General features: G+C 48.4%; 1 protein-coding gene across 4 annotated transcripts in view; it reads right to left on the reverse strand.

The window, feature by feature from the left end:
• Positions 1–387: 387 nt before the first annotated feature.
• Positions 388–26,773, reverse strand: part of LOC135907330 (cholinesterase-like) — a 92,251-nt gene continuing 65,865 nt past the window's right edge. For 2 of the 4 annotated variants that reach the window (XM_070532296.1, XM_070532295.1), the window contains exons 2-10: positions 24,208–24,437; positions 18,543–18,859; positions 14,614–14,738; positions 13,424–13,450; positions 12,273–12,613; positions 10,027–10,249; positions 9,380–9,565; positions 6,071–6,354; positions 388–851 (exon numbers count right to left, since the gene is read on the reverse strand). In XM_070532296.1, the coding sequence (XP_070388397.1) occupies positions 701–851; positions 6,071–6,354; positions 9,380–9,565; positions 10,027–10,249; positions 12,273–12,613; positions 13,424–13,450; positions 14,614–14,738; positions 18,543–18,859; positions 24,208–24,431 (1,878 nt within the window). In that variant the 5' untranslated portion in view covers positions 24,432–24,437 and the 3' untranslated portion in view covers positions 388–700. Of the gene's footprint in view, positions 852–6,070; positions 6,355–9,379; positions 9,566–10,026; positions 10,250–12,272; positions 12,614–13,423; positions 13,451–14,613; positions 14,739–18,542; positions 18,860–24,207; positions 24,438–25,325; positions 25,529–26,773 lie in introns of those variants that run through there. The other 2 variants (XM_070532294.1, XM_065439013.1) reach the window with 2 other exon arrangements.

Genomic DNA, 26,773 nt, shown 5'->3' on the forward strand with positions numbered 1-26,773 from the left:
ATGGTGTGTGTGCTTGCAATTTTAGCAACGTCCACTCTAATTTACGAGGTAGGCCTTCATACCACACAGTGCCGGAAAGAAGCATGAATACATTCCTGAGCTGCCAAACAAACAGGCGCGCGCAAACACACAAATCATCATCGTCAACGGCAGAAGCAACCACAACAACCACAACAACAAAAACAACTATAAGTCCTTACACTTTGCAGTTACAATTTGCAGCTTGCCGTTGCATAGAGGCTCAACAACATTTCAAGTGCTACATTCCTAGTTGCGACAATTTCATTCAAGTGTGTTACGCAATAACAAACGTTTCTTTTGTGAACAAAACGTCTGCAAACATTCCCTGGTTCATAGATGATGCATACGCAAAAGAATACAAACTACTGCCCACAGTCAGCACTGCTATCCGAAACAGTCCGTACGTGAGACGTGTATGAGCACCAACGTGCCTCCTAGTTCTATCATTTCTGCAATAGTTCGTCTAAACGGAAAGTTCTCGTGCACAAATAACGCGCCGCAGGAACTAAGCACATTGGTATATCCCAGAAAAGTTACGGTCAAGCTGAACTCACTAACAGGCTATTGCAAATTCTAACGCAATAGAAAGCAATAATGAAAAAAGAAAACAGTAGTAAACTTCTAACAAATATCACTAAGCTTACACAAATGGCAGTTAGTCAGGGGTGTCTCTGGTCAATCACTCTATAAAAGCAGAGAAGTACGGCCTAAGTTTCTCGCACGCTTCTTTACGCAAGTCCGGTGTCCATGTCGACGCAGGCTTTGTGAGCGATATCATGTTGACCTGAATGGTTTCTTGATTAATGGACCCGATTACTGGTCTGAGCCATCTGTAACCAAAGAAAGCTAAAATGAGAGAGGACTACTGAAAAACATGTCGATTTCACCCTCATTCTGTTTCAGTATTACACACATGAAATATGCTGAAAATATTTTTCAACACAGCGCTTGAAATTTCTAATCTATCGGAAATGTGTGTTAAAAGCAAGTAATTTCAAGCATGTATACAGCTCATGTCAAAAGTGTGCAGGCTACTCTGCGCCTTCCCCATGTACGTTTATGTCATTCTGGCGGTGTGCTGCGGTTTCCGAAGTATATGACACTTCTGACTTTATGGATAACGAGTTATAGCAGGGTTACATTCATTCCCCAGAGCGTTCGAACCCACAACATGCCAAAACAACACTCTTAAACGTCCTGTGGTCAGCTTGGCGATCACAGGCACCGTAGCCCATATACTCTGAACAAAAACAAACGTGCATCGGGAAACCTTTCATCTCTCTTTGATGCTGCATTGTCCGCCCTTTTTAGGCAGTGATTATCGACACTGCCCTCTGGACATGTGATGCACGACGTCCCTTCAGGCCCCTATCACTGCAATCTTTTTAAAATAATGTAACAAAAATAGCGAGAAGTCAGCCTAGGAGCAATCGGCTCTAAGCGGCATCTTCAGTCGAAGCGATTTAAGTGTTTCGCTCGCTCGACTAAGCGGCTCCTGTAAGAACGAGTGCATTGCGGATTCGCGCATCAATGCGTTTTTAATGCGGAGCATTATATGGTGGGTCGATTAAAAAATTCCCTGTAAAGTCAAAAAAACCCTTTCCCGATACAGGGATAGAATGTGCCATTTAAGACCTTTGTGACCACGGCTGATGGCTATCAGCGATAGCTAGCAACGCTAGCTACCACAGATAGGAATACTGAATAGAATAGAAGGAATAGCATGTTCCCCGCCGGCGCAAGACATTCTCCGAGCCCGTCCGCTTTCGCCTTTCCCCATATGTCATACGTAGAAAAGAGGCATTCAACCTAGTCCAAAAGTGCCTGAGGCTGTACGAAAACGACGATAGCAAACAGCATGGGACGCCCTGGTAGACATCAACCAGTGAGCATGGAAGGTGTGTAAAGGGAACCCGATGCGAGAGGAGGCGCCACTCGTGCATTAATAGAGAATTTTAGTGCGTCCGGTATTCCGACAAGCTCGGGCGATTTGCCGGTTGATCGGCAGCGCAAGCGTGAGCCGCCGGATTAGTGGCGCCAGCTGGTGGTGCAAAGCTCAACCACACAAACACAAAGCCAATACTATATACTGCTTAGCTGCTGCTGTAAATTTTCGACAGTGGCGTAATCGTGTTCGCAATTGCACATCTCCCGAAAATTTGCACCGGCAGCGAAGCAGGATAAAATAGGTTACTGCAATTTTAGCTCTGTGTTTGTATGGTCGAACTCTATGCCACCAGGTGGCTGCACCGCTCCAGCCTCTCACCTCTACGCCCCCGCCTATCCGGCAATCCGCCCAAACCACCCCCGTTTGCCGGAATAGCGGACACGCTAAAGGTCTCTATTGGCACGCGTGCACGCGCAGCCGTCTCCCCTAAGCTGCTTACGACGGCATTTCCGCGTTCGTTATGCCGCACCGGGCATCGAGCAAACAAATTAAGCGGTACCTTCGTGAACGGGAACTGCCGAAGATATGCGTGGAATTATATGGCGGTCGGTGTGGCGCGTAACGCATATGTTCGGCAATGTAAATATGTGCAGCATCTTTCTGCTCCTACTCTTCACGGATATATAAATAATTAACTCGTGCTTGATAACCATAACCCTCCGAACACAACATTACTGCGGATAACACATTCCGCAACACGTCGGATACCATATAATGCTACGAATATCTTGAACGATTCCCGTTCAGGGAGGTTCCGCATCATTTTCTTCTTTACTTCTTTCTTTTTTTTTTGTCTTGCAGTTCTGTTTCGTTTTCCCATTGGATCTAGCACTTCCTGCTTACAGCAAACCAAAAGAAAAAAAGAACGCTTTAATTCTTTTCTTGCATTATTTTTTATTTGTAATGGAAGGTTCTTAAGGCTGCCCTTAGTTTCCAAATGTCAACGAACCTCTTTCACGCCGACATGGATCATTGTAAATGGGGGACTGGGTAGGCACCCTTCGAAGAAACTTTTTGGCGAGCACTGCGTATGTGCCACTCAGTCTGTGCTTATCTTCAATGAACCACCTCGATGGCAACTTGGATCACTGGGTACGTGCCAGTAGGTGTGTGCCACTGCTCAATGAACGTCTCTTACGCAAACTTGGGTTACTAGCCATGTGCCACTGGGTATACACCGGTCTTCAATGACGGAAAGGATTGCTTAAATTTCTCCGCTGCTGAGCGCAATCAAACCAACGTCACAAAGGTTCTTCGAGTGCAGCCACTCCACGCATTATGGGCGTCTTGCGCTGGAGTTTGAGGTATAGTAGCGGCGCCTGGTGGCGGCGCGGGAAACGACATCTGGGTCGTACCAGCTTGGGTCGTATTGAGCCCTGCCTGTGGCGAAGCGCGTTTCTAGGCCGAGTTTTGCGTCGATTCGCACTTTTTTCTGTCCTGTTGCGAGTGCGAAAAGGCTCGTCACTTCTCACAGACCATGCCGACCACGCTGCGACCTCGCCGCAGCCTATAGTTTAACGAAAACGGACTCTCCGTGTGCCGTGGGACGTAATGCTGGGAGCAGAAAGAATGGGTGACGCCGATCTGGAGAGACCTAGCCCAGCCTCGAAAAGGCGTCACCGTCATTACTTCTACGTCGTGGGCTGCCATGAACAAGAAGGCCTGAATCCCAACATGAGATTCTACCGTTTTCCTTCAAGGCCTCACGAAGTGGAGCGTCGGGCGCGCTGTTTAGCTGCAGTTCGTCGCGCTGAGTAAGCGAAACTTCGCGCCATGCTGACTGCTTCGCCTGTCTTGAAGCTTGCTTGATTATCTGCGTTCAGAATTTCGGTCTTTTGCACCTACAGTCCCGACAGCAGACCGACAGAGCAGCAGGCATGGCTGGTAATTCACGATTCGAGACTCGGCCACAGCGAAAATTAACAATTCAACCGATGCGAAGTGGTGAAGTGACCAGGTGTGTGCAATGGACCACAAATGGCCGGGCCGATTCGGTGACAATTCACTACCCCACTACGAGCAGCACCGGTTAGATAGTTAAATGTGCTCATACTTGACCTCAAGCCAGCATGTTGAAGCAGCGCAGCAAGGTAATATTGATTACAGCAGATCGATGTTCGAGCGCTGTCATTAAAAGCTGCATCAAGCGAGCAGCGCGATTCGCACGTACGTGCGAGCTCATATGCATTGCATGAGTTATTACCAGTTATTAAAAGGGACAGATGGCAACTACTACAACGCAGGCATAACTACTTGTTTAGCGGCATGCAGTCAACAAAGATTGCAGGAGGCCCGCGGTTTCGCGGCATGTCGAAAGACCGCTGCCGTCGCGGCGCGTACGATCGTGCGCTCGAGCAGTTCGCACATCGCGGCGCGTACCGTCATGTGCTCGAGCAGTTCCGTACACATGATGTCTCCTTATCGCTGCTGTGGATTCATTTATAGCAAGCATTTCCTCGCGTTTGTATGCCTGAATCTATCTAGCAGCGTGCAAACCTTACCTGAAGTTTCACTTCGTACGCGACTCGCTTCACTTGTGATTGACACCGCGCTAAAACTTCGCCGCTTAATTCTTGAACGGCGTACACGTATTCGGCACTGCATAATTTCTTGCCTATACGCAGCGTGCCACCCCTGAAGAAATCTTCGGCGCCCGATATTCGCTGCAGGCCGTGATAGAACACAACCGAAAGTGGCGGGTACATATTGTAAACGTGCTTTCCGAAGCAGACGACCGAGGTTGGTACGACCCATTTTAGGACAGAGGGCGCTTTTTAGCACCTTTTTCGGAGCGCCCCCTGGGCAATGCAAGAGCCCCATAAGGCTGTGCTACAAATTCACTGGGTAGGCGCCACTTTTCAATAAACGCTTTCCTGCCAACGCTTTAGCGAGCTGCGCCATGAATGTACTAAGTATCCGCCGCTCTTCACTGAACCTATCGCCAAGTTGAGTCCCTGAGTATGTGCCACTGAGTGCGCGGCAAGTGAGGTTCACAGTTTTCCCGGGCACCGGCGTGCCACGCTTCTCATCTCGGACGCCACGCGCGGACTTCTCAGCAGTGTCACTAGATGGTGCAGCGTGTCCACAAAGAAGCGCGACAGAGGAGCTGGGTTGCCGCATGACGTATTTCTCAGCGTTAGAGCGCACCACAGCGCCATTCATTTCGGAGGCCACGCACTGACTTCACGGTGGCGGCGCTAAATGTCGTCGAGTGTTTTTAGGGAAGCGCGAAACACGGGTCCCATTGCCGGTGCGTGCCTCAAACATAACTCGTTTCGACTGCGGCACTACGTTTTGTCACTATATCGATTCAAATGATAACGCATTACCGTCGACAGTCATCGTGAAATAAGTTCTGCAGCATTTTTTTACTATTTTTCCTCGGACAAAAGCAAGACTTGCCGTCGTTAAGAGAAGAAGCACCATTGTTGAGAGAACGCATGTTGCGCCACTGTTGACCACTGTTGCGCCCGGCGCAACAATGATCACGTGTGTGTGTTTTTTTTTTATGTATCGCTGGCTCTATGCGGAAAAAAAATGATTGCATGATATGAGTTTAGATCCTCCTGAATTTGCGGTTTGATGAAGCGCTCTACCATTTCCTCAACGGAAAACTTTCTCTATGTTTAAGACTTCCCGAGTTTAGCAATAATTATTGGCTAATTATGACACTGAAGAGCTTTTAAAAACCTTGAGATTTGCTGCGTAGAGTAACCGACAACGTGCTTTTAGTCGTGTTCTTCTATACTTCCGTGTCATGGCGAAATTTAGCCAGAAGGCGCTGTATAGTCTAATCAACTATAGCAACCACTTTCGCAACGTATTTTAATGTTGGCGTGAACAAACGTTAAGGCGTGTTTTAGAACATCTCCTTTCCTTAATAAAGCACAGGAAGAGCTCTGCACACCGAGAGAAACGACAGGGAATGGGACAGCAGGAAACGCTGCATCTCAGGAGTCAGCAGCAGTTGTTCATTCGCCCTTTAGTTGGTCCTACGGATAGCTCCGCACGCAAGGCTACAATTAGATTTCGCCGCCAACTTGCAAACCAGCAGGCCAGACGCAGGGCCCCGCACCGTTTCATCCCTTCCTGTCGGCTCACCCAGTCTTGAAGAAATGCGCCCAGCGCGCGATCACGATTCGGCTCAGTGCCTGCTCCTCGAAAGACGACGGGTCCAGCACCAGAGGGGACCCAAAAAGCAGCCGTGCGGCGTAGTCCCTTGGAGGCTTGATGCACTGTCCGTTAACGTTCTTGCAGTGCAGAACGTAGCCATGCACGTTGTTGCCCGAGGCTCGCAGGCGTTCCGCGTAGAAGCGCACCGGACACACAGCCAGCAGGTCGGACAAGAGCTGCTCGAGCCAGCTGGTGTTCTTGGCACCCTGCGCCTGCGCCGCACCACTCCATAGTTAAGCACACATTTGTTGAAGTTTCTTCGCACGATGCGTCGAACATGTGGCGTCACATTTAGCGTCAATATCCTGCTGTCCTGCTTGTGTAAAAAAAAATGCACTACAGGAACAGGAATATACAAGTGGGACGACTGGATATTTGAATGGATTCCCTGCATTTGGCCAGCCTAATGCGCCTGTATAATAGGCATAGGTGAAGCAAGAAATTGCCTAAAATAAATAATTAGCTCTTTGAATCTTCGCCCTCCAGGGTACTTAATCCCCATAATGAGTTTAGTGAATCTATCGATGCATTAAGCGCACGGGTTTACGAGCCCCCTTCTCTGCCCTTCGATCACCGCCTCGGTTGAAGAGTTTAGCAGGCGATGTAGCTTCGTGTCAACTCCAAGCGGCAATGCTGCTTCATTTTTATGCGAGGCATATTACTAGAGCTCAACCCAGCTCCTCAGGTGCGGCGGTGTCGCCTTCAATACCACGTGACACCGTGACGTCACGACAGAGGATTAACGGGGCTCCAACTCGCGCCGTCGCTCGCGGCATCGCCTTCAAGGCTGACCACGTGACACGGTGACGTCACGACAGAGGAGAAACGGGGCTCCAACTCGCGCCGTCGCTCGCGGCGGTATATAAGCAGCTGCGCTTGCCTCTGCTAGACACTCACGAGGTGAGATGCCTCCTGGAGACAGAGCTGCTTGTTGGAATGAGAAGCGAAGGTTGCGGCGTGCTACAGAGACTGTTTCTAGGTGGCTTTGCTACGGCGCAGCGACTACGCGCCCCGCATCAGACGCGGTGAGCGTCGAGCAACGCAGCGTTCGGCGCGACAACGAAATGTGCGCCTGAGCAAGCGCCGCACGCCTGTGCCGACGCCGACGACACCGGCTTTTCTGCGACACGAGCTCCTTAACGCTGTCGCGTTAAAATAAAGGCTAGTATGCTTCGCATCCTGGGCTTAACTTTAACTAAGCCACAGCCAGTTTTTTGGCTGACCATAACTTTTAAAGTGACGCCGGAGCGCAGTTCACAAGCGCTATAACGCTTTCGAAACAATTCATATAGTGGCCTGTAGGCAAATGCCCTTAATAGACAGAAACCTCTTTTCAGAAACGTGCGTGCGCGCGCGCGTGCGTGCGTGTGTGTGTGTGTGTGTGTGTGTATGTGTGTGCGTGTGTGTGAGTGTGTGCGTGTGTGCGTGCGCGAGTGTGCGTGTGTGTGTGTGTGTGTGCGCGTGTGTGTGTGTGTTTGTGTGTGTTTGTGTGTGTTTGTGTGTGTGTGCGTGTGTGTGTAGGTGTGTGTGTCTGTGTGTGTGGGTGTGTGTGTGGGTGTGTGTGTGTGTGTGTGTGTGTGTGTGTGTGTGTGTGTGTGTGTGTGGGTGTGTGCGCACGCGTTTGTCTGTGTGTGTGTGTGTGTGCGCGCGCGCGCGCGTCAGCGTTCATGTGCACCAAAAAGGACGCGAAGATGCATTCGTGTGGGTGACATATCAGTACAGTGATTCAATAAAAGCGAAATTTCTGCCCTCTAAAACCCTTTCATTGCAATTTCAACGCCATTGGACATTTGACAATAGGGCATTGGATGAATTGAGCCTAGAAATTCTCGTCGTTGTCCTAGAATAGCAAAGCATGAAAGTTCGCGAGCGCTGTCATCGATGCGCACTCGTAAGAATAGTGCGAAAAGCAGCGGATCACAATCAATGGCGCTCTATGTGAAAATGTAAGAGCAAGGAGGAAGTGCAGTGAAGAAGCATCGGGAGATACACTAATTCCCCTACTCGTGCAGACCATGGAGGTATACTACGGTCTGATAAGCTAATCGGGGGGGGGGGGGGGGGGGCACTGATGTCCCTATTCAGGTATGTCAGAGTGAACGCCACACCGACAGTGCAAGTTACGCTCGCTTCTCGTGTTTATCGGCGCCATTCATTAGCATTGCATTCATTTGCTGACAGTTATGTTCGCTGCGCCTGCAGTAGCCTTACATGAAGTCCACAAAAAGCTTCCCAAGGGAGTAATGGAACTTAATAAAAAAAATAAGACGTCACATGAAGGTGGACGCTCAAAGTCATCAACCGTGGTCGACCAGGGAATGTCGCTGGACCCAAATTTTCGAGAGCAGGTGGTGTCCCAATCCAGGCCTCAGAGACGACTCCGTCCGAGTAACAGAAGCCAATCTCCAAGGCTATGCTGTTGCTGGCTGCGTGCACCAGAAACGCGTCATTTCCGCCATGTTTTGGACGTCACTTATAGGCTGACAAAGACAAATCCGCCTCTCGAAATGGCGGCTCAAGCAACTTTCCCTGTTCGACCACTTTTGGTTAGCAAATAAAGGAGTTCCGCGAGTTAATTCCACTATCAAGCACAAAAATTATCCTTATGTTTGTCGCATCTATACTACTCAACTTAGCCATCTTTCCAGAGCCACATTACGTCTTTGATCTGTAACCAGTCTGTGTTACGCTGCAGCTGCAGCCAGGGCCATGCAGCGAAGTTGTCGTGACGGAAACCCCTCGAAGATTCATTCAGGGAGACATGTCGGAGGCGTGCACTCTGACTGGCACATGCCAGTAGCGCTGTTTCGACGCACGCTCCCATATCTGGCAAGTGCACATCTCCACGAAGCTAGCGAGACATTCCGCATCACTTGCCTGTGGGAACCTCTGGCAAGTGCATAAGTAGGCTAGCGTCATCTTTGTAGCACTTAGACACTTACGACACGACTTGTCATGAAAAGGACTGACTGCGACTCCTTTTTATCAAAAGCTCTGAAGTTCAAGACCGTCACTAAATGAATAGCCCAAACGAACACTTATGGCCCCGAGAGCTTACGAATGAAAAGTCTCGTCAATTCAGCCCACGGTTCTTCCATTTTCTGCCAATACGGCGTAATGAAACATTTCGTTTCGATTATCTGAGCTACAAAGTGTAGATAGCTGGCTTCACAAAAGGCGGACCTGACAGGGTCACCGTAGTATTCTGTACTGGAAGACACAGCCTGCGAAGCTCACCTCGAAGTACTGGTCAAGTATAGCCGTAGCTTCGGCGGACGAGAAGCGAAGTAGCATGAGGATGGAACGCACATGCTCGTGCAGGCTTGGCTCGCCACCCAGGTGGAAGAAACGTTGGAAGAAGTGCATCAGGTCCGGCCCCTCGTACTCCGAGAATCCCAGGAGAACCGTCACGTTACGAGGCATCTGCGAGTGCAAAGTCTTGCTGGCTATTTATTCCCACCAAATCAAAACACGATTACATAACCAAAGAAAATTAAGATGAGGTGTTCAGCTTTATTTCTGGTTATGGAGTACATTGCGAAAAAGAATTGAGTCATAAGTTAATTACCGTAACAATAATTAACTTTCAATTTCGTTTTCTGACATATCCACTACTGACACTTCACTTCATTGTTTTAAAATTACTAATGCGGTTCTGGCAATAAATTTCCAACACTTAAATCAGCATGTTAAGGTATCGAACTCGGCGTGTAGAAGTTATACATTGGCTGTTGTGGGGTTACGTATTTGTACGTCGGGTCCTTTCTCGTAATGTTATCGCCATACCTATCCTATCCTATCTCTCTCTATGTGCCCTCCTACAGTTTTCATTTTTTAAATGCCTCTTCATCCACCGCGACCCTCATGAAGTGTACCGTGCTCACCTTCAGATCTTTCCACAACCTGGTCGGCCACATCACGGGCAGCACGGGGAAGAACTTTGGCAGCTCTCGCGGGTCTCCGCGCTGCCTCCGCAACAGTTCCTCCACTGGGAGCCTACGCAGGCAGCTCAGCAGGCTGGAATTATTTTGCTCGCACAGAAGTCGCACCGACGCGTTCGGGTACTCGCTCTGGGCGCTTTCCTGGCCTCCGTTGGGCACCGGATACCTGCGCGAAATTCATAAGTAATGGCGGCTTCTTCTACAGTGAATAGTTATAGGATACCGAACTTCTCGTGGACGTCATCAAACGTCATCCTAACGTATCAGTCCGTGCTCTCGAAATTAAACAACGAACCGGATAGCTTCATAAATTATCGAATAGCCTGTCATCTCTAGTACTGACAACAATTTTTAATACTAAAAAAATTAAATTGTGTTTTTACGTGCCAAAACCACTTTCTGATTATGAGGCACGCCGTTGTGGAGGACTCCGGAAATTTCGACCACCTGGGCTTCTTTATCGTACACCTAAATCTAAGTGCACGGGTGTTTTCGCATTTCACCCCCATCGAAATGCGGCCGCCGTGGCCGGGATTCAATCCCGCAACCTTCAGCAGCCCAACACCATAGCTCATGAGTTTTTTTTAATACTAGCAATATTCTTAGAAATTAACAATTGTCATACATTCTGCTAATACCGCCTTTACAGTTGTCGCCACATAGACACCGGTAATTTAAGATAATTGGCTGGTGGCCATGGCGCTGGTTAACCTTCGGCCTAAATGCCTATATTTTTGTGAAATACGAGGTAGCGTCAAAACATCTTCAGCCGGGCTCTGCCTTGAAGACAGTGATTTATTTATGTGCATTCAAAAGCTACCACCTTTGAAGCACTTCCCTGGCGCATGAATACAGTGCCCCCAGCGTTCCTGCCACTTTGCAAATGTCCTCGACGTCTTCTTTGCGGAGGAAATCGAACAACCTTCTGCGATTCGAGCTTCGAAATCGTGATTTTTGAGCTCGACATTTAATTTCTTGAATAGAGTGAAATAAGCGATATCCAAATCTTACGAGTAGAGCAGAAACAATCTTGTTTCTGACGAGAAACTCATGTGGGTGGAGTGATCTGTGACAAGGTGCAGTGTCGTCATGCTGCATGGACGATGAGCATGTACTTTGCTGAGCTACGGCCATGTCATGCGTTTTTTCGGTCGTAAAGAAGTTGGGCTTTTCCGCTGCGACGAGACTTTCCGTGTCTCAGGATGGTTACCATGCACCTACGCTTTGTCACCGGTGATCATCCTCACAGAGAAAGGCGAATCATTCTTTTTACATTAGGCTCGCACTTATGTAGCTCTTTTCCTAAAGTTTAAAACCTAGCTTAAAGTCGTCATTTTGACTCGACTGCTTACAGGCTCGAGTCGCACAAGGGTGGTCGACTCATTTCGGAAAACAAAGTACCAGGGGATATTCGCAAAGCGGGAGGAAGACTGGGAGCGCTGTATTGCTGTGCAAGGGAGCAATTTCTAAGGTTACAGTGTTCGGAAGCGCACAAATAAATTACTTTCTTCAAAACAGAGCCAGCCTCGAAACATTTTGATACCCCCTCATATAGACCTAATGTGGAAGTAAAGGAGGAATGTATTAATTGCAAAGTGAAACGCGAAAATTTAGTAGGGTGGTTTGCTGGGCGAGTCGGAGCATATATGGATAAGTAGGTTCCAGCAGGTGAAAGAACACGAGCCCGTGTGACTGGAAGGAGATGGGACAAAGCTGGACATTTAAAACTTAGTTGGAAGTCAAACTTCGTCCCGCCTCTTCCTTATTACGTGTGCTCACGTTTTGTTTTTCTTTTCTTCACCTGCTGAAATCATCTTAACCTGCAAGGGGATCAACAGTTGGGCAATTTGGTACGGCAGCGCAATTTTATTGCAACGCTCACCCTGCGTATGTCGTCTACGTCTTCTTCTTTTCGCGCTAAAACAAAATTATGCCTTCTTAACCTTACTAGGCATACTTAAGACCCAAAAGTTACGTATATTGTACTGCTGCAGGAAAGATGACCAACACAAGAGAGTATGTCAGGGCTGCAAGCCGGCCCTTTTGGGCAACGCGCCTTTCAACCGTAGTACTTTCTTATCGTCGTCTTTAGCAGAAGCGATAGCGACAACCCTACGAACTACCCAGCGACGATACTGGCTCAGACACCAGAGAATTCGAGTGGCAGATTCGAGACAATGACACCACACCTGGTCATTGGGCTCTCGCTCATGAACACAACCTTGAGGATCGGAGCGACGTCACTCAGGCCGTGGCCGAGCATCAGGTGGTAAGCGAGAGCAGAGGCGCCGGACCCGTGGCCGACGACCACCAAGTCGGACTTGTTGCCACCAAAGGCGTCCACATTTCTGGCCGTCCAGCGCAGTACCTCGGCCTGGTCCAGCAGGCCGGCGTTGATGGGCACTTCGTCGCTGCGCGCCAGGCTAAGGAAGCCCAGCACACCCAGCCGCCAGTTGGGCACTACGACGACTACGTCACCTAAGGCGGCGAGCGCACGGCCGTCGTAGTGAGGGTCGTTGTTGCTGCCCGTCTGTGAGCCAGACCGCCAAGAGTTAAATGTTATTCCACAAATACCTACCATATTTAAAACTAGGCTTTTTATTAAGGTGATTCTTAACCAATTTAGGAGATATTTACTTCATTAGTTTTTGCCCTAAGATAGGCATGTCCTACAATATTGCTTTCAACAAATAACAATTCTTTATACGCCACAAACTCGGTGATATTGCCGCAACATACATCAATATAAATGCATACTGCGACAATTATGATCATATAGACAAGCTAAGATATACAGATGAACGCCTTTGTAACAAAGTGCTTGAGATCTCCGAAATATTTTGCTATAGAGGTCACTTCGTTGTAAAGGTCGCGCTCCGCGCCACTCCCAGTAGAACCGGGATATGATTATCCATTCGTCATACAGGTCTTTCATTGTGGAGGCGTTCAAGTGTAATTGATTATTGCGCTGCAAGACAAAATAAAATAGAACACGAACATATTTTACCTGTTCGCTTTACAATGCGATCTCATGTGTCACAACCCTATGGCCGAAATCAATTTGCACTTTGCCTGTTTCCAAAAGTCTTAGATTTCAAGGACGCTCTTCAATACACAACTGTTGAAGGGAACCAGAATTCCGTCAATTATACGGGTGCTTTGGGTCGGAGTTCTGAGTCGTCACTGCTGCTCATTGCCATTTTCTGGACGGTAGTGCGATTGCGGTTCCTGACTTGGACTTTTCAGCATTCTTGCTGTATAGCCTCGCAAAGTGAGGCCACACGAAATTAAATCTGGTGTGCATTACTATGGGTGCAAAGCTGGATTCAAAATGGCTTACTAGGAATGCTTCTTCACTGGACCCCAACTGCAATGACAATTACAGCATCGCTATAAGCCAAAAATACTTCCGAAAACCATAAAGTGAGCTCTGTGAAAGCAAGCGCAAGAGCAACCCCGTAATGCCACTGAAGCCCATCAGCGTGTAATGCTGGTGGCGGATAGCCGCAGCCGCTAAGCGGTTACATGTATAGAAACCATATGATGACAGTGCGTGAAAAATAAATGACATCCTCATGCAAAGTAATCATCATGCGAAGGGGCCGCCAGTCCTATTCGTCAATCTTCGCACCTCAAGCGACATATTTTCCCCATCTCAAAAGGTCCAGGTCGTAACTCAATTGTGGGCGCTTACTCCCTCTTCCGCTTGCCTCACCTCCGCTCCCTCCCTGTATTCCAGCTTCATGCCACAATGTGCGACCAGCTGCTCTAGCATGATACCAGAACAGGGGGACTGCACGTGTGAAAGGCGCGTAATTTTTCGGGACATCGCACGATGCTGCTCACGTCCATACATCTTCCTTCAAAGTGAGACGACGTTAGCGGTGTGCGCTTAGTTGCTGCGGTGACACTTCGGCAGGCATCAACCGGTCATCCAATCACGGTCAAGCCGGACGAAAAGTTGTTCATTTTCTGGTGCCCTTCGTCTTAGTAACTGTCAGGAAGCCCTAAGGCGCTATAGCCACATGCGACAAAATATATTAATGTGTCGTGTTTCCCTGGCTGATGGCGCTTCCTTACTAGTGCAGATGTCACTCTTCTCGTCTATTCAAGCGTGCTCTTATTGTCCTTGCTTATTCCAAGATTTCCTGAAAAGACAAGGTTTAGCTACAACAGCCCTGGAAGTTGAGGACTTGCGTCAAAACATGTTACAAACGTAAGAAACACATTCGCGGTCGTCTTGTTCACCACAGAGCTTCCCGCGTGGTTGAGCGACCGCTTCACTTTATAACACCAACGCGTACGTTATTCACTCTCGCCGAAGTATAAACAACTACACATTTGACTATAAACTCGAAATATGTGCATATTGCCTTCTGATGACTCCGCTTCACATTCTTGTGCCGCGTGGCGTCTCTCATGGCTACGATCGTAAACTCGAGAGAGGGCCTTCAACGGGCCATAAAATCGAGTCAAGGTACTGCAAAATTAAGCAGCATGGCTAAGTGGCTTTAAGTGGCTGAGTCTTGCCTGGAAGAAGCCGCCGTGGATGAAGACGACGACCGTCCTATTGCCGCTGCATGTGCGAGATCCGCATGCCGGAGCCCAGATGTTGAGGTGCAGGCAGTCCTCCGATGTGCTCGCATTCATCTCGTCTGAGGCAGACGTGAAACAAGATGGAAACGTCAACGAGAGCAACAGAAGTCGTGAAATGTTTGTCGAGCCCAATATCGGCACGCGTGCTTCCTGGTCGTCAAGCGTAACTCCGGTGCAAAGACATTAACAAGATACACGTGATAATTTTTAAGTTTTATGGAATTTTCAAAAATTGACTGTAGCAAATAGCATAATTCTTGTCCTTGAGCTGGATTATTCGAAGAGGTGGACATTACTAGCACGAGAAATTGAAACACATATTAAGCTCATTAATAAATTTACTAATTAACCTATTAGGTATTTGCTTTATGGCACATGCGTCAATTTACGAATTTTGGCCAGTGAGCTTGCGAGACGTGTACATTTGACATTAATTTCCAGGGTGACACCAGTTTCGAGATATTCTTTTCTAAATTGTGGAAGGAAATACATGGGCGTTTCAGTTACTTTGTGCCTAAATGCACGAAAGAGCGTCTTGTTTTTAAAAAAACGTAATGGAGCAACAGGGCATTTTTAGGGCAAGTTTGATGGCGCATATCTCCAAACTGGCGTCATTCTGGAAATCCATTCCAAGTGAATGCGCCTTGCAAACTCACCCGCTACAATTCGTGAATTGCAATATGTGCCAAAAGTAATTATTCAAAAAGATCAATAGTGGATCTTTTCCTAATTACTTGAATATGTATTTCGATTTCTCGTGAGAGGGATGTCCGCTTCCCTTGATAACTCAACCCAATGACTATACTTATGTTATCTGCAACAGCTTATCTTTAAAAATTCCATAAAAAGTTTAACGTGATCACTCTGGATATTTACAACGTTAGTCCATAACCAACAAAGGTCCTGCCAGACTAGCAATCGGCAGCTCTCGGTTTTCTTCATCGTCTTTGCTGCAGTCACGCGGATGCGGCCTTCATCTGCTGCTGTTCCGTATCGATATTATATCACAAAAGAATAAAAGGGGGATTTTTGATGTAAGCAAAACGTTTAGCCAGCTTCCATCGAGGAATCTATAAGGTCGCTTTCAAGAAGCATCATAGTGTATAATTTTATAAATGTTTTACGACAACGTAGCGATACTTCCACACTGTTTTCAGCATTCGTAACCTTACACACACCAGTATCTTGCAATAACAAACTGGTAGCAACTCCTTGAAAAATATCTCCTGACGACAGTATAACCCTGAAACCAACGAATTCCTTTGATAGCTGGCGTACGTGATGGGACACAAGTTCATGAATCTCATTGTCTCTACAGCGTTTCCTAAGTGTACCTGACTCTTATCGTTATAAATGTCCGAACGAGCAGCTGAAAGACCCCCGTCTTACATTAAAAAAAAAACTGTCGAAGCTGGAATGTCCCGCAACCCAGTTCAGTATCTTCGATATGACAATGCATTGTGTCTCCATTATCCACTTTAGTGTACGTATGGATCTCAACAAAATGTTCTTAGAAATGGTCTTAATTAAACGTTGCATTTCACGAGCGCCGCATGTTAAGTATGCGCGCTTCTGATGCGCTCTTCAGAATTAGTCGCAATATTTGAATTGTTCATCATCAGGCTGGTTACGCCCACTGCAGGGCAAAGGCCTCTCCCATATTTCTCCAACAACCCCGGTCATGTACTAATTGTGGCCATGCCGTCCCTGCAAACTTCTTAATCTCATCCGCCCACCTAACTTTCTGCCGCCCCCTGCTACGCTTCCCTTCCCTTGGAATCCAGTCCGTAACCCTTAATGACCATCGGTTATCTTCCCTCCTCATTACATGTCCTGCCCATGCCCATTTCTTTTTCTTGATTTCAACTAAGATGTCATTAACTCGCGTTTGTTCCCTCACCCAATCTGCTCTTTTCTTATCCCTTAACGTTACACCTATCATTCTTCTTTCCATAGCTCGTTGCGTCGTCCTCAATTTGAGTAGAACCCTTTTCGTAAGCCTCCAGGTTTCTGCCCCGTAGGTGAGTACTGGTAAGACACAGCTATTATAGACTTTTCTCTTGAGGGATAATGGCAACCTGCTGTTCATGATCTGAGAATGCCTGCCAAACTCACCCCAGCCCATTCTTATTCTTCTGATCATTTCCGTCTCATGATCCGGATCCGCCGTCACTACCTGCCCTAAGTAGATGTATTCCCTTACCACTTCCAGTGCCTCGCTACCTATTGTAAATTGCTGTTCTCTTCCGAGGCTGTTAAACATTACTTTAGTTTTCTGCAGATTAATTTTTAGACCCACTCTTCTGCTTTGCCTCTCCAGGTCATTGAGTATGCATTGCAATTGGTCCCCTGAGTTACTAAGCAAGGCAATATCATCAGCGAATCGCAAGTTACTAAGGTATTCTCCATTAACTTTTATCCACAATTCTTCCCAATCCAGGTTTCTGAATACCTCCTGTAAACATGCTGTGAATAGCATTGGAGAGATCGTATCTCCCTGTCTGACGCCTTTCTTTATTGGGATTTTGTTGCTTTCTTTGTGGAGGACTACGGTGGCTGTGGAGCCGCTATATATATCTTCCAGTATTTTTACATACGGCTCATCTACACCCTGGTTCCGTAATGCCTCCATGACTGCTGAGGTCTCGACAGAATCAAACGCTTTCTCGTAATCAATTGTTAAGGTTTACCAATACCCCGACATTCATCAAATAATTGTTGCGCATCGGCACCTGAAGTAACCGCTAAGCTTTTCTCTATAAATCGCGCAGTATTTAATTGGACTAGAAACTGGACAAATCTCTTGTTAATGCTAGTGAACACAATTTCCTAAGGATCCGTATAAAGCTCTGCCTTGCCATACATTGCACAGGGCACCTCTTTTGCGACAGAAAGCCGAGCTAGTTGGTAAGGATTCCTTATGCAAAAAAGGTGAGGCGTGCAGACCGGACACAAGAGTAGAGAAGTGTTCGTGTTGTCCACTTCTCTACTCTTGTGTCCTGTCTGCACGCCTCACCTCTTTTGCGCTGTTGCACGCAGTGCTGTTTTCCATTATACCTGCGAAACCAGTATAGCCATAGCCTTTGTTAATCAGCGCAGCGTATTTACCTGCCGCTTAATCTTTACAAAAAATATGTTGGGGCTTTACGTGACAACACCACGATCTGACTGAGGCATGCCGTAGTGGGGGGCTCCAGATTAATTTCGACAACCCACAGCTCATTAACGTGCACCCTATGCACGACACACGGGCGTTCTTGCATTTCGTCCCCATCGGTATGCGGCCGCCTTTTCCGGGATGTGATCCCAGGCTTGGCAGCGTAACGCAGAAGCCGCTACACCACAACAGCGGGTATCTGCCGCTTACGTGCAATCATTGCGTGCTCGGCTTGCTTGTACTTTTCACATTGGTTCGTACGTCTCATGGTGTTTGTACACGCTGCCATTGCAAGTTTCCTGGCACGCTGAGTAAAAGCTATTTTGCCGCTACGTGCGGGAGACAGTTGCCACAAGCATGAGCCTCGAAAAGCACTTAAGCATGATTGCATTCCACGCTCACTCACTGTAGTCCTATAAATGTCCCGGTGCCAAAACCTCATGCATGCCACGAGATCACGTGTTGCTGCTATTTTATTGTGCGTGCATCTGAAAAAATGTGGACCGACTCTTCTTTTGCTGTCATCCCCGGGCACGAAAGAGAACAATTACACAAAGCGCGACTCATGGAAATGCCTCACTTAACGCGTGCAAAAATACATTGCATGGATACACTAAAGTGGCGCATCCACCATACGTCACTAAAGAATAAAGTAAAGGCGCTTCCAGAAGTAATTCACTGCAGGAATAACTGGCCCCTGGCTCACCAAGGCTTGGCAACGTCTGAGCGCAACTCGGTGCGGGCGATGTGTTGTCGAACATCTCCTGCTCGCGGTGCCAGGGCACGGGTGCTCCGAAGCGCAGCGTTCGTGGGTCGGCGTACGGAACGCCCAGAAAAGCACCCACGGCCACGCCGGACACCATGGCCCTGGTGCCGTAGTACACGCCAAAGCGACCGACCGCGAGCACGTGATCGCTGCCATCCTGTCCGCCTCGGAATGCCACGACCAGCATCAGTGCCACAAAGCTCGCAGCAAGGATGAGCGCCACCAGGAATGCCAGGTCCCGGGTGTGCACATTTCGCCTGGCGCAGGTACGAAAAGACTTTCTTGACTTTTCACCACGACTTTCGCATGATACAGTACGCGGCACGGTGCATAGCCACAGAAGACTTGGGCATCTGTTCACGTGACAAGGATTACGCCTGCCGTCCTGCTCGTCGACACACGCGATGCGAAAACAACGGCATTCTTAGCGAGTGTCGCCGACATAAAAAACATAAGCCTCCGAATTTATTTGCTTCTTTCTCATCTGGCTCCGCATACCAGCAGCGCATGGCGGAAGTCATGTCCTCGAATGCAATTACCCTGCAGTCTGAACGAAATTTTCACCGCAAAATTCGCAGGTAAACATACAAAATAGCCATGTGGATTTGCTCTACCTGCAGTGAGTCAAATAATGACCGTCGTGATGAGGCCAGCTGCTATAATGCGCGCCGTTATGTACACCGGCCAGATATGATAGTTTCTGAATAATAGACTTGGTACGCACGCTTCTTTATATTTTGATTGTTTTCAGATGGCTAAGTGACCGTTTAAGGTGCGCACTTTTTCATTTCACGATCACATTGTCTGATGCGCCCCTGTATTACCATCTTGTCATCACCTTAGCAATAACTACCTGAAAGCCACGAATTAATGAAGCTCAGGTTTGTTATCAACGGAGGAATGGCGATGGCTGTTGCGGTGGGAAACTGTTGCGAAAGGTTTGCCACCAACCTAATTTTATTAAACTGACCTTACGCTGCCCAAACAGAACTTCCACATCAGAGAAAGGCGTTGAATTTTTTTGTACCAATGTGCTAACCATTTCGTTTGTGACATATCTTCTTCCGCCTTCCGCAGACTAAGCTTTCTTCAACAGTCGCTTAGAAATTTTCCTTCAAGTGTTAAGCTGCTCAGTTAGCTTACCTTTATCCGGCCAAAACTAGAACAAACTCGCACTGCTTTAGGTGTCGTATACTAAGCTCAACGTTGAGAAACTTGAGAAAATGCAGAGAAAGTCAATACATTTTATAGTGGTCGCCATATACGACGCCTGTAGACAGCAGCGTGTATACGAGCGGCGGAACGCACGTCAGCACGCAACGAACGCAGATTGATCGATTGATTGAAACATTTATTAGAAGAGATGGCCCGTGGCCTAAGACAGGGGTAAGGGATCAGGTGAAAGGAAGGATGCCTGCCTCCTTCGCAAAGGACAGCAAAGCTTTAATACTCCTGGTGGCATCTGCTTGCGGTGCGACCCAGTCTTCGTACGATGCCACCTTTAGAGGTCGAACGCAGAGGTGCAATCTGTATTTATTTCGCACGCCTTGAGCAACGCGGTGCTGGCGCTGCAATCGGGAGCGCGCTTAGGGCGCGCCGCTATGCATTCCGCCTCTCGTATACGCGCGGCTGTGTGTAGACGTCGTATATCGCGGCCACTATGGCTTGGTGACCCGGACGTGACAAGGCGTTGAGTGGCGCGGATGCCAGGGTGGCTTGCTTAGTGCAGCTTAGTGCAGTTTAGTGAAGATTTGACGACGATATTCGGAGGGCACAAAAGGGGCGCGTGCGGCCAGAAGACGCATCACATACAATTGTATCAGAGGATAAGGGCAGCGGCACATCAGACAACAAGAAAGAATTAGAGCTTGCGCGCAAGTCACGAAGTTCACTGTCACTACGCTGTGCCTCTGCAATTGCCTCGAAGTCCCCAGCATCAGATGTTACGATACTTACGCGGGAAAGGGCATCGGCAGCAGCGTTGACGGGACCTTCGATGTACCTATAGCTCGACGGTGAACTCCGAAATGAAACTTAGATGACGAATTTGCCGGGATGTATGAAGCACTGTGGTTTCCACGGAAAGCGAATGTCAGTGGATTATGGTCGTTCAGCACGTGGAATACGCTACTTTCCAGTTTATGACGAAAATGCCGAATTCCGAGGTAGACAGTGAGACGTTCACGGTTGAACGTGCTGTAGTGAGTTTCGACAGGCTTTAGTTTCTGGGAGAATAAGGCTAGTGGGCACCACGAGTCTTGCTGGAACTGCTGAAGGACGGCACCAACGGCGTTGGAGGAAGCATCGGTGATCAGCCGCATTGGTGCGTTGGATAAAGGATACACGAGCATTGGTGCGTTGGCCAGCGCATTCTTGGCTTCCTGAAATGTTGTGTCAGCATCACTTGTCCACTCAAGAGGGGCTGACGGTGCTTTAGTTGGCTTGAGCATGTCGGTCAGTGGTAGGACAATACGAGCCACATTAGGTATAAAGCGACGATGAAAGTTCAGCAGTACTAGGAAGTCGCGCAGCTTTCCAAGTGAAGTTGGACGAGGAAAATCGCACTGTGCTTGAACTTTACCGTCCAGGGGCTGGACTCCTTCAGGTGTGACGAGGTGGCCAAGAAATTTGATATTGTTGACGCCGAAAACACAATTTGCTGTGTTAATGGTCAAGCCGTGTTCCTGGAGTCGTGTAAAAAGCAATCGCAGATGATTGGCATGCTGTTCAGGTGAATAGCTAGCCACAAGTAAGTCATCGAGGTAGGCGACGACTAAGTGTAGGCCGGGGGTCAGTGATCATCACCTCAGTGATGAATCTTTGGAACGTTTCGGCGGTGTTCCTCAACCCGAAAGGCATGCACACGTACTCAAAGAGGCCGGAAGATGTCGCAATGGCAGTCTTTGGTATGTCCGATGGCTGAACAGGAATGTGGTGGTAAGCTAGTGTGGCAGCGAAGTCGTGAATATGGGGAAGTCGATATCGATCATGGAGAGTGCTCGCGTTCAGTGCACGATAGTCACCACAGGGGCGCCAATCACCTGGGTCACGCTTCGGAACCATGTGCAGGGCTGAAGACCAGCTGCTTGACGATGGGCGAATGATGCCAAGTTGCAACATATGTTCAAATTCCCTGCGTGCTGTGGCAAGGCGGTCACCCGCGAGGCGTCGTGGTTTGCTGAACACGGGATCGATGTCCGGTTGTGACGATCTTGTGCGTGACTGTGTGTCGCACCGGTAGTACTAAGTTGTTGGGCCTTGTAAGTTCAGGAAAATCAGACAGAATTGAGCCAGCATGCTTGTAAGTTCGGAGCCGTTTACACAGGGGTCGACAAAGGTGCGAGGATTCCCTGCACGGACAAGCTGGTCGTACAAGGCGCCATGAGCGGATGTTCACGGTTAGGCCGAAGCTGTTAAGAAAGTCCGCTCCAAGTACAGCGAAGCGCACATCAGCGATGATGAATATCCATCGAAATGTACGGCGCATTCCTAAGTCGATGGTGAGCGAACGCTGTCTAAATGTGGCGATTGTGGAACTATTTACAGCTTGTAGCGACGCAATCCTCTCAGCGCGTTGTCGGTCGTGACGTGAGACGGTGATAACGCTTATCTCAGCGCCAGTGTCGACCAGAAAACGACGTCCCGTTGCTCTGTCTCGTGGCGGCTGCGTTTCGCTGCGAGTTCAAGCGAGTCACTCGCCGCCATTAGCGACTCACGTTCGTGTTTTCCTGCCAGCGACAAGGCTCCCGACCCTTAGAACGACAGAAAGCTGAGCTAGTTGGTAAGGATTCATTATGCAAACTAGAAGTGAGGTATTGAGAAGTAGGTAGTGAGGTACCCTTCTTAACGCTGGCGCCGAAACGGACATGATACCAGCAGTAGCCGTCACAGTTGCTTCTAGTGCGGGAACGAGAACGCGAACGTGAGTTGCCGTGATGAAAGCAGTGAGCTGCTCTATTTTATTTTCGAGGCTTTCGAGGCGAGAGTGCCGCGCTTGGGGGTATCCGGTGTCACGGCGGTCGCTGCTGCAGCCCTGGGGCCAGCGCGGGAGTTTTTTGCAACGCGATCCCCGAGCTCGGCTAGCTTCTCCAACGGCATGTCGCCTGCAGCAGCCAGGACAGGAAGAAGGTTTTGTGGAAGACGCTGCAGAAATAGCTCACGAAGTAGAGGACTCTCGGAATCTTGCACGCTGTCGCCGAGTAGCTGGCGCATTCGGTGCAACAGCTGAGATGGTCGTCGGTCTCCCAGCTTCTCCGTGTTGAGAAGTTGCTGCAAACGGCTGCGTTCCGAAACCGTTTAGCGCGTCAGAGCAATGGTCTTGAAATGGTCGTATGGTTGGGTTGCGTGTGGAAGGCTCAGCACGTCGTCGAATCCGTCCGCAACTTCAGATGGTAGCGTAGAAACTACACGAAGGTATTCAGCGCGCTGTGCAGTGATGCGGCGCAACTCGAAGAGCGCTTCCACTTGAGTAAACCGTACTGCCGGATTCTTCGGCCAAAATGGCGGGAGACGCCCCTGCACCTTTGGGACTGCTTCCATGTCCATGGCGAGGGAAGGGTTCGCGTTGCTCACCGTTGACTGCAGTCGCTGTTGAGTACCGTTGTCCGCCGACGTGGGAGTTGCGTTCGTAGCCATCACGTACGTAAGTACGTCCGGGTCACCAAGCTATAGTGGTCGCCATATACAACGCCTATATAGCGGTGCAATCTGTCCATTTCGCGCGTCTTGCGCGACGCAGTGCTGGCGCTGCAATTGGGAGCGCGCTTAGGGCGCGCCGCTACACGTTTTACTCATTCTTAATACAAACGTTCTGACTCTCCATCAGAACTAATGCTGGCTAACAACATTTCCTCTATTGAACTACGGAGACAGAGATAACGTCTAGACTGTCTGCATCATCTAATCAATCAAGATTTAGCCCTTGACCCTTCACTATACGTAACCTCTTTGTCCACAAGGCCTACACGTATAAGATCTCCTTCTTTCCACGGACCATTTCCGAATGTAATTCTTTTACCGCAGTACGTCTACTGCATAATTTGTGACGGTATTTCTGATTATGTACATACATGTATATGTGCAGATATATATATATATATATATATAGCTTTTTTATTTTATTTGAAGTGATGTACATTTTTTGCCTTCGTTTGTATACAATCACGTATGCCCGTCCTGCAAGCGCCACATTGTATGTTGCAGTATATTGTAAAAAATCAATCAATAAAAGATAAATAAATGTCCCTGAATGCCACGGTTGCCGCTGCGCCATGACAATGTTACAATTACTATAGTACAACTCATTATACCTACAGCTCATTATATACATCTGTCAAATAGAATTTCATCGTTTTGGCCAACGAGTTCCCCTCTCAACTGGTAATGGTTATTCAGCACAAGGCTAGGACATGCAAATGCCAAACACATTACGCTGTAGGAAAACAGCGGATGTGAATTCCGCATCGTGGAGGGGAAAAAACGTTATCGCCGCGTGCGACCACCAGGTAATTAAATGCCCGGCAAGAGTTGCGTACGAAACACTGTGCCCCACACAGTAGTGCTACTGCGGCAACAGCTTGCCGAAGGAACAGGGTTAGTTGCTTACAGGTAAGAGTGCGAACTGTGCCTCCCGGAGCGCATGCTCCAGAAACTGTGGGCCGCCTCGGAAATCACGTGTCCACTGGTGTTTTGCGCAGCGCTGTGTCCGGTGACCCCCAGCACCGTTCCTCTCAGCGCTGTGCGATAGTTCCCACCGGACGTGAAGGGCAGCTCGCCCCCCATAGACGTGGAGGCCGTGTGCGGAGATTGTGTCATCGAGAGAGGTGACATGGCGGCCTGCGTTGGGATGGTCGAAGAGCACAAGGCAACGTACTACCGTGATTTCTAGCAGTGCGCTAGTGCTCCGCGGCTGACCATCACTTGTTCACTGAATGTCGAGCGTACCCTGTTTCATGACCCTCAGTATTGATTTCGCTAGGTGGGCGACCCTGCAAATTAATTCAGAGCCTGTCCCAGAAAGAAAACCGGCGCTTTTGCCGCAGCGGCAGTGAGGATCTAATGACCATGGTAGTTCCCGTGATTAGACAGAAATCGGTCTTCGCGGTAGAATGTAAGACTGAGATTGTAATCTCTACGAGGACAATTTCGGGACGTTACAGTGGCAAGAGTGCATGTGGTCGATTTTTTAACCCGAATATGTATAAATATTTATCGATCGAGATCTATGTATGCCGAAGCACGTGTGAACAGAGCTGATAATATATGACTGACTGTTCTTTCTTTGTTTTTCTTTCATGCTTGTAGCGCAATTCTTATAGGAACTTAGCTTAATACGACGGCAAAAATCAAAACGCTAATAGTAGCGAGCTACTTGCATAGGATTCAGTGCATCGTAGATGAAGCAAACGCTTTTCTACTGTGCCCGTTGCACAAAATTCCCCTCAAACGCCCTCAAAATTCCTGCATACAAATTGGAGAAAGAAGCTTCTTATGGCCTCAGCCCGTTAGGCGGCAGCCTGGGTAAGAACTTCTGAACAGGAAGTTTGCTACGAACGGCAAAAGGTGACGTCTGGTCGGTTCCTTCGCCACCAAAGGTAACAACTCGTTCACAGATTCTGTGACTAGAGAGCAGTGCCTCCAGAACGTACATGAACAAAGGGAGCGTCACACGCTATAGGTAAAATCATGGAACATTCAAGCTTGGCAGAGCTGCCTGGTGCGTACCGGAAGCAGGCTCTTCGCCGCGTCGTCGTTGCTCCCATCCTTGTGAAGCCATTTGAACATGGCTGCGAGATGCCGTTGTCAGAAAGAGAACGAGCGCCTGCGACTCGTTCAAGGCGAAGGCGAAGACGTTTCAAGGCGAAGAAACTCCTACGGCAACCGTGGGTGGTTGATTTGCTGCGGGCGATTGTGAACTGCGTACTCGCCGAAAGTCCGAATCTTCTTCTTCCTTTAACAGGCATGTGCCGCGCAGCCCAATATTTCTTCTTTTTTACTTTTAAAATAATTATTACTCATTCGAGATTACTTTCGTGATCTTATTTTAACAGATAATTCTAGGCTATTCAATGCAATTTCATAGACAGTAGGAAATTTATGCTCCATATCAATTTGGAATAGTCCACCCATTTCTTGGCCGATCCCCCATCGTGGGTAGGAGCCACACACGTGATAGGCAATGACTCGATGAACGCGCAGAAAAAGCAAAGTAGATGATGATGATGATGATGTCTATGTTTATTAGTAGTGGTAGTAGTAGTAGTAGTATTAGTAGTAGTAGTAGTAGTAGTAGTAGTAGTAGTAGTAGTAGTAGTAGTAGTAGTAGTAGTAGTAGTAGTAGTAGTAGTGGTATTTCAAACTCAGAGACTATGAGATGGCAAACTCGGAAATTATATCTAACGTAACTTTAAGCGAGCGAAAGCTTTAGAGAATAACGGCAAAGTAATCTTAAAGCAGTGAGACTGGTATGAAGGGAATGGAGAGAGGCTGATAAAAAAGAGTGAAAACATAAAGCACGCAGATTCAACGCAGTGTTGTAACGTAAATGGCGTGAAGTTTCTTCGAGTTAGCCAGCTAGCATGGGCAGCCGTAGCGAAAGGCACCAGCGCACCCTCGTCACCTGTAGCTGTTAGCCGTCTGCGTCACGAGAACGAAGGCAATGTAGGATGCTTGTCAAGGAAATAAGGTTGATGAAGCGTGTCTGCCCCCAGAATAACGACGCATATCAATATATAATTAGGGATTCGTGCCCCATGCCCCTTATGTCACAGTGACACATGGACTGGCCAAGAATGGACACATGCCCAGTTCCACATACTCATTTACGCGTAACCAAAGCCAAGAGCTATAGGAATTGTGTGTTCGCTCACACGGCCCATTGGCACGTATCCCGTAAGCCAGTCGCCTACTAGACCAGACAGCAACTAAAAGCAAGTAGTGAATTCACGCACACTCCCAGTGGCCCCAGCTGTCTATTGGACAAGGCAGCGGGCAGCACACACCTATTGGTCCAAGTTGCCTATATATGTCCACAAGCAGATCCGGCGAGGAAACAGCGATGAACGACGATTCCCGGGAAAGGGGCAAAGAAATCTATTTAAAGCCTCGGAGATGAACGAGCATGTTTCCTCTTTTGCCACAAGATAGATGGCCTGGGAGGTAGAAGTTTATTC

This window comes from Dermacentor albipictus, chromosome 1 (assembly GCF_038994185.2).
Source record: "Dermacentor albipictus isolate Rhodes 1998 colony chromosome 1, USDA_Dalb.pri_finalv2, whole genome shotgun sequence".
In the NCBI taxonomy this organism is placed as follows: Eukaryota; Metazoa; Arthropoda; class Arachnida; order Ixodida; family Ixodidae; genus Dermacentor; species Dermacentor albipictus.